At 41.5% G+C, this 7,839-nt stretch overlaps 1 protein-coding gene across 1 annotated transcript in view; it reads left to right on the forward strand.

Annotated features, from left to right (window-relative positions):
• The window catches only part of Osbpl11 (oxysterol binding protein like 11), a 55,872-nt gene that overhangs the window by 23,346 nt on the left and 24,687 nt on the right, over positions 1-7,839 (forward strand). Inside the window, exons 5-6 of the mRNA XM_021209564.1 lie at positions 3,153-3,329; positions 6,807-7,008. Of these exons, the coding sequence (XP_021065223.1) occupies positions 3,153-3,329; positions 6,807-7,008 (379 nt within the window). The remainder of the gene's footprint in view (positions 1-3,152; positions 3,330-6,806; positions 7,009-7,839) is intronic.

Below are 7,839 nucleotides of genomic sequence, written 5' to 3' on the forward strand. Positions count from 1 at the left end.
GAGAGATGGCTCAGTGGTCAAGGGCACTGACTGCTCTTCCAGAGGTCCTGAGTTTGATTCCCAGCAACCAAATGGTGGCTCACAACCAGCTGTAATGGAATCTAATGCCCTCTTCTAGTGTGTCTGAAGACAGCGACAGTGTACTCATATACAATAAATAAATCAATCAATTAATCAATCAATCTTAAAAAAAAAAAGCAATTGTGCGGCCGTGGCAGCCATGTAACTACAGAATATAATCAAACCCTAGACAACCCGAAGTAATTAACAGCCATGTCTGTGAGCCCGGGGTAAGCAGTTAATCTAAGCTCTTACTTGTGAGGACTTACGACTGTAATGTCCTGTGTTGGCTTTTCTCCTTTCAAGGTTCATGTACACTTACACATAACAACAGTTGTCCCCCAAGCCCCTCTCTACTCACACTGCTGGTAGCTGGCCTTGAAAACTACCCCAGTTTTCCAAGTGTTGGGGTCATAGATGCAAACCACCACGTCAGCCTAGCTGTCCTCTTTCTTTCTAATATACTTTCTTTTCATTTGTTTTTTGGGACAGGGTCTTACTCTAATTTAGACTGACCTAGAACTTGCTGTATAACCCAGGTTGGCCTTAAACTTTAAACTCTTGGAATTCTCCTCTTGGCAATCTTCCTGTCTCACCCTTTTTTCCTTTTCTATTTCTTTTTTCTTTTTTCTTTTTTTTCTTTCTTTTTTTTGAGATAGGTTTTCATGTGTCTCATGTTAACCTGAACATCTGCTTTTCCCCACTTCTCTTTCAAGTACTAGGATTATAAGCACGCTCTACCACATTGGGTTTATATGATACCCTCGTCATCCAGGACTTCATCCATGTTAGACAGACATTCTGCCAATTAAGCCACATTCCCAGCACTCCTCCTGTCTCAACCTTGTATGTATGTGTGCAAGTACGTGAGTGCACACGCACATGTGTTTGTGTGGCATCTCTATGTGTTTATCTTCCTCAATCCCTCTTTACTTTTTTTTTTTCTTGGCCTGGATCAGCTCTATGATTTGAGCTGAGCTAGCCAGTAAGCTCCAGGGATCCACCTGTCTCCTCTTTTCCAACATTAAGGTTACAGAATGCACCACCAAGCCTGGCTGCTTTACGTAGGTGCAGGGCATCTAAATTCTAGTCCTCACACTCAGGCTTAACTGACAGCCACTCTCCTGCCCTTCCTGCCTCGGCCTCCTAAGTGACAGGATTACAGGTGGGAGTCCCTGTATTTGGCTTAGTGTTTTCATTCGATAGATGCTATGAATGAGGTGAACTATAAATATTTGGTTTACATTTCTGGGTGAACATACTACTTTAAGTGTGTGTGTGTGTGTGTGTGTGTGTGTGTGTGTGTGTGTGTGTGTGTGTACAGGTGGAGACCAGAGTTCAAAGCCAGGTATCTTCTTCAATCACTTTCCACCTTTTCTTTTTTGAAACAGGTCTCTCAGTGAACCTGGAGCTCACTGCTTTGACTAAACTAACTGGCCAGTGAGCCACAGGGATCGAACTGCGTTCACCTCCCCTGCTCTGGGATTAAAGACTCACACCACTATGCCTGCCTATTTAACACGGGTGCTGGGGATCAAATTCAGAGCCTCATGTTTTTTTGGCAAGCATTTTACCAGCTGAGCCATCTTGCCAGCCCCTTCTTTCATTTCTTTGAAGTATGTATGGATGTAGGAGTAGAATTTCTGGGACATATGGAAGTTCATATTTATGTGTCTGTATATGGGTGAATGTGCATGTGGAGCCCATAGGTCAACACTGAGTGTCTTCCTCAGTCACTCCCTACTTTATTTTTTGAGACAGGTTCTAGAATTGATCCTGAAGCTCACGACTTTGGCTTATCTGGTAGGCCACTGAGCTCTTGGAATCACAAGTGTCTGTCTCCCACGTGCTGGAATTATAGACACTCCCCATTGTGCCCAGCTTCTTATGTGGGTACTGGCGATCTGAACTCTGTTCTGTCATTCTAAAGCTGTAACTACTTTATGGACTGAGCCATTTCCCTGGCCCCTATTTTTTTCTGTATTCTCCAGTGGTCTCATGATTTTCATCTTATTTCTCAAATGACTGATCATGTTGAGTACCTATTCATGTGCTTGTTGGTTATTAGTAGCTTTAGAAAAGATTTTTTGATTATTCTTCTGTGTGTGTGCATGGGAGGGATGCACATGGGAGGGATGTTGTGCGTGGAGCCCAGAGGGTGCTTTAGGAGTAGGCGCTCTCCTTCAGCATGAGTTCCAGAGATGGGATTCAGGCTGTCGTGCTTTGCAGCAAATGCTTCCATTCACTGAGTCATCTCACCAGCCCGATAACTTATATCCTTCCTTTTATGGAAGTGTTTGTTTGTTTGTTTGTTTGTTTGTTTGCCATGCTTGGCTCTTAGAGTGTTTTTTGTTTTGTTTTGTTTTAAGATAAGGAGGCACTAAATTGTTAAAATTTGGGGATGTCTAAGAAGTGGTACATGAGTAGCTCATTTAAAGGATTTCATATCTGAGGATAGCAATATTTTCACCATATTTTATCTTCTATTCTTTTCTTCTTAGCATTTCCCCCACTGATTTTTTTTTTTTTTTAATTATGACTTAGGTCTGGGAATGGTGGACCTGTAAAAATAGTATTTTGGAGGCTTTATGAATTTGATGCTAACTTGGGCTAGATCCTTTCTCAAAATACTGCAAACAAAACATTGTGTTTAGGTCTGTGGCCTAGTCTGCAAGTAATATTCTACTTATGGTGCAAACTGCTAGTCAGTGACAGTGATCAGAAAGTACCAGATTGTCCCAAGGATACTGAAGTTTTCTTTAGGAGATGTGCTATATTGATGCATATACAACATGTATATTCCTTATTGTATTGTCTTTGTGGTTTAGTGTTAAAATAGAAAATCAGAAAAATCTTATTGTAATAGACTTTCAAAAAATATAGAAATTCTTTCAGAATGGTACACTGCAAATTTCAACTTTCTAATTTTTCAGTAGCATAAAATTCATCTTCAGAAATTTGCGTAAGTCAAATCTAATGTTAATATAGTCTCAAAATTGTACATGTATAAAGCCTGAAGTATATGGTAATATGATGGCAAGAGAGCCAAAATTGTAAAAAGCAAAAGAGAAATTGTTTTCTTTTTCTGACAGAATAACCCTCCCCTGAAGTCCCGGAGCTTCTCGCTTGCATCTAGTGGTAATTCTCCCATATCCCAGCGGAGACCAAGTCAGAATGCCATTTCTTTTTTTAATGTTGGACATTCCAAACTGCAATCAGTCAACAAAAGAGCTCATTTGCATCCAGACCATCTGGTGGAGGTCAGAGAAGTAAGTATGACTGGAAGGCCAGGTACTCAGAGCAGCAGTGTGCCTGGTTCTCTGTGTCTTGAGGGCCCTTCAGGGCTTCCCACATTCTGCTAGGATAAGTGATAAAGAAAGTAAGATTGATAGATATTCTAAATTCTTCATGTCTTACAACTATGTGTGAAGATACTGTCATTTTTCCAGAATCTTTTCAAAAATCTGTGTCTGGCTTTTCATTCTCAAATAAAACTACTGACTGGTTCCTTCATTATAAAATTGATGATGAAGGAGTCATTAGTCTGGGAATGGTAGACTGTGCCTGTCATCTCATAGCACTTGGAATGCCAAGGAAAGAGACTCGCCAGTATGAGCTGCTGCTGTAGTTGGTCTTAACGGGCTGTGTATTCAGATACTGAGTTCTGTGCCCCAAATTCAGGTTGCAGTCTGAACATGGGCATTGTATTGACCACTGTGCTCTAAAGAATGTTCCCCAATAATCTCTGATTGGTCAGTCAAAGGCTAGAGCCTACGCCTGGGCAAAAAGGATAGGAAGGAGGGGCTGGTGATCAAGTGAGGGGCTCAGAGAGAGCATGAGTGGAGAGAAGGAGGAAGAGGAAGAAAGGAGAAGAAGAAGAAGGTTGCCTAGGTGGGACAAATTGTCAAGTAACAGGGCATTTATTTGGTATTAAAGCCTAGTCAGGCTAAAATAGATCAGAATCTGCTCAGCATAGTGCTACCAGCTTATTAATAAAATCTAGTGTCTGTGTCATTACTCAGGAACTAGTGGTCCAATAAAGGAATAGACCTTGGTAGCTAGCTTTAGGAATGTAATTTAATGGTTTTTAGCAAGGCAGAGGGAATAGGGGACAAGAACAAGGCCTGCTAGAGCCACATGGTCAAGTGGGCTAGTGTCCCTTCATTGGTGAAAATTCTTTGATGAAGGGTCTTGCCAAATAGCCCAGGTTGGCCTTGAAGTCAGTCATTCAGTAGTAGCCTGTTGACCTTGAACTTGAGTCAGTCCTCATGCCTAATGTCCTAAGTGCATATGCTGCCAGACCTACCTACTTTGGTTTCTCCATCAATTCCCTTTTTTTCCTTTTTTTTTTTTTTTTTTTTTTTTTGAGATTGGGTTTCTCTGTATAGCCTTGGCTATCCTGGAACTCACTTTGTAGACCAGGCTGGCCTTGAACTCAGAAATCCACCTGCCTCTGCCTCCTGAGTGCTGGGATTAAAGATGTGCGCCACCACACCCGACCTTTTTTTTTTCTTTTTAAGTTTGTGAGTATATGCATCTGTAGAAATGTGTGTCACATGTTTGTGGGTCCCTTCAGAGCCAGACTGTCAGAGTCCCTGGAGCCAGACTTACATGTGGCTGTGAGCCACTTGACTAGATGCCAGGCATTGAACTCATGTCCTCTAAAAAACTAGTGTGTGATCATAGCCACTAATCCATCTCCATGTTTTTATAAGAATTTTTTAAAAAATGTATGTGTATGAATGATTTGCCTGCATATGTAAGTATATCATGTGTGCCTGCTGCTACAGAAGGGGGATTGAATCTCCTGGAACTGGAGCTGTGGATGGTTCTGATCTGCCACAGGAATGCTGGGAAACAAATTCAGGTCCTCTGCCAGGGCAAAAAGTGCCCTTAACTGCCAGTGTGTGTGTGTGTGTGTGTGTTTTTTACATGTGTGGGTGCCCTTAGAGGTCAGGAAATGTCAGATTCACCTGTAGGTACTTAGGAGTTGCCTATTTGGTTCTGGGAACTAAACTTGGGTCCTTTGGAAGATTAGCCAGGCTTTTAACCACTGAGCCATCTTTCCACCAGCCTTTGTCCTCGTTGTCATTACTATTACCATCATCATTTTGAGATAGAGTCTTGCAATATCTACCAGGGTGATTTCTAAATGTCAGTCTTCTTGCCCTGACCTCCCAAGTGCTGGTGTTGCAGGCACGTTGTACCATAGCTCTACTTTTGTCTTGTCTTGTCTTGTTTTGCACTGGTGAAGAATGAACCTAGAATCCCTTGTATGGTTGACAAGCACCCTACCATTGAGTTACATCTCCAGCCCTTTTTGAGTTCTAAAAATCTTTTGGTAGGATTGTTAGGATTTTCTAAGTATAGAATCATATCATGAGCAAAAGGAACAATTTGATTTCCTGTGCTTTATTTCTTTGGCCCTAATTTCAACATTTACATTAAATAAGAGTGATAATGACAGTGGACACACTTAACCTTGTTCCTGATGTCAGCAGAAATACTTAACATTTTTTCCTCATTTAATAGGATGTTGGTCATGGCTTTGTTGAATGTAGTTTTTATCATGTTGAGATATGCTCCTCTATACCTAACTTAGCAGGGCACTTTATCATAAAGGATTGAATGTTTTAGGTTTTCTTTTTGCATCTGTGTTGTTCAGAGCCTGTATCACTACCATCCGTCCCCCAGGCCTTAGGGTGAACATACGACTTATTCATGCTAAGCATATGCTCTACCACTGAACTGCTGTGTCCCAGCTCTGTCTTCTCCTTTTGTGATATGTTCTTACCGCATGGGGTAACAGGCTTCCGAGGGTGGGATGTTCCTTCCCTTTCTTTTTAGTGGAATCCTTTCAGGACTGTTGCTCTTAATTCTTTCTTAGACGTCTGGCTAAGCACTGAGCATGGTAGTGCATGCCTTGAATCCTAGCACTCTTGGAGGGATGAGGGAGGGGACTATAATGCTTTCACAGTTGCTAACAACAAGCCTGACTAAAGTTTCAGAGGAAATGACGGAGGGCCCAGACTGGAATTACAAATTCAGTACTGCTGTTGACAGTGTTCTGAATGCTCTTTCTGTGACTTGGATAAAGTAATACTGTTGAGCTGGGCAGTGGTGGTGCATGCCTTGAGTGGTCCCAGCACTTGAGAGGCAGAGGCAGGTAGATTTCTGAGTTCCAGGTCAACCTGGTCTCCAGAGTGAGTTTACAGCCAGGGCTACACAGAGAAACCCTGTCTTGAAACCCACCCCCCACCCCCAAAAAGTAATACTATTAGCAGAAAGTGCAAGCACTTTGAGCTTTATTGCTTCCAGAGAAAAAGTACAGCTTTCAAAGGTCACAGTCTAAAGTTGGTAAGCACCATTAAATGCCCTTTAATCGAAAATAGCCTAGCCAGGGCTGGAGTGGTAAAGACCACTGGCCGCTCTTACAGAGGACCTGGGTTCAAGCTCTAGCACTCACATGTGGCACACTCTCGTCTATAGCTCCAGTTCCAAGGGATTTGATGCACTCTTCTGGCCTCTGGGGCACTACATACATGTGGTACACACACATATATATACACACAGACAAAAAGACCCAAACACACAAGATAATAAAATAATTTAAAGCAAGAAAATAGCCTAGCAAACTTAGATACATTTCCAAGCCCAATACACCCTGGAGATGCTTCAGAGAATGAATACTATTATTCACATGTGTCATGCTATGAGTGAGACCCACAGGTCTACTGTTTCCTCAGATGATGTCTCATGCAGAAGGACAACAACGAGACCTAATTAGACGGATTGAATGCCTTCCTGCTTCTGGCCTTCTCAGTTCCTTGGACCAGGACCTCTTGATGCTGAAAGCTACTTCCATGGCAACTATGACCTGCTTAAACGACTGCTTTCACATTCTGCAGCTGCAGCATGCCTCACAGCAAAAGGGCGCACTGCCCTCTGGTGAGTCAGTCACACTCAGGTCGGTCAGTCACAGGCTAGGGAGGGTTCAACACGGGCCTGAGGGAACAGGAAGGGCTGGGCTGATGCTGGGAGAATAGATTTTGAAAGGAAGGGAGGGAAGGAAAAAAATCAGTTGAATCTCTTGGTTTTTAGTTGACACACTAGTGTGATTCACACTTCCTGATTGTGTCTTCTTGGAATTCAGAGTAATTTTAGTTCTAATGTTTAATATTATGGAATATGTCTTTAGAGACCTCAAATTCAACATGTCAGAAGATTCATGTCCAGCTCAGTTTCTGTTAAAATGCATGGCATCCCCCTATTCTTGTTTTAGGATACTGTTTGTTTACTGAGGACAGAGTCATTGCAAGTGTGTCAGATCTGTCCACTGCTCACTTACTCCCTAGTATTACATTGTATTATATCATATCCTATTATGTCCTATTTTTACTAAATATCAGGGTGATTTTCCAGGTTACATTCTTAACTCCCCTAATTTAAACATTAGATGAGCTACCCTGATATAAGAAATGTGAGCTAATTTCAGTTAATGAGTCTGCTAGGAAAGTGAAACAGCTTCTTTCTAGTCAATACCATTTAATCTTTAAAGACCTATAAGGTAGCTGGATTCTAGATTAAATGGTATTTATCATGTAAAACATTTGTGAAACTTTAGTGTGGCTTAAACTAATGCAGTCTTATTTACAATCTTATTTTTATTCATGACTCAGAAAAGATATATGAGTAAATTAAATTCTTCCATGACATGACAAATGAAATCTCTATGCAGAAGAATTTTTAACTCCATGAAGTCATATTTTCTTTTCTTTT

This window comes from Mus pahari, chromosome 12 (assembly GCF_900095145.1).
Source record: "Mus pahari chromosome 12, PAHARI_EIJ_v1.1, whole genome shotgun sequence".
Classification (NCBI taxonomy): Eukaryota; Metazoa; Chordata; class Mammalia; order Rodentia; family Muridae; genus Mus; species Mus pahari.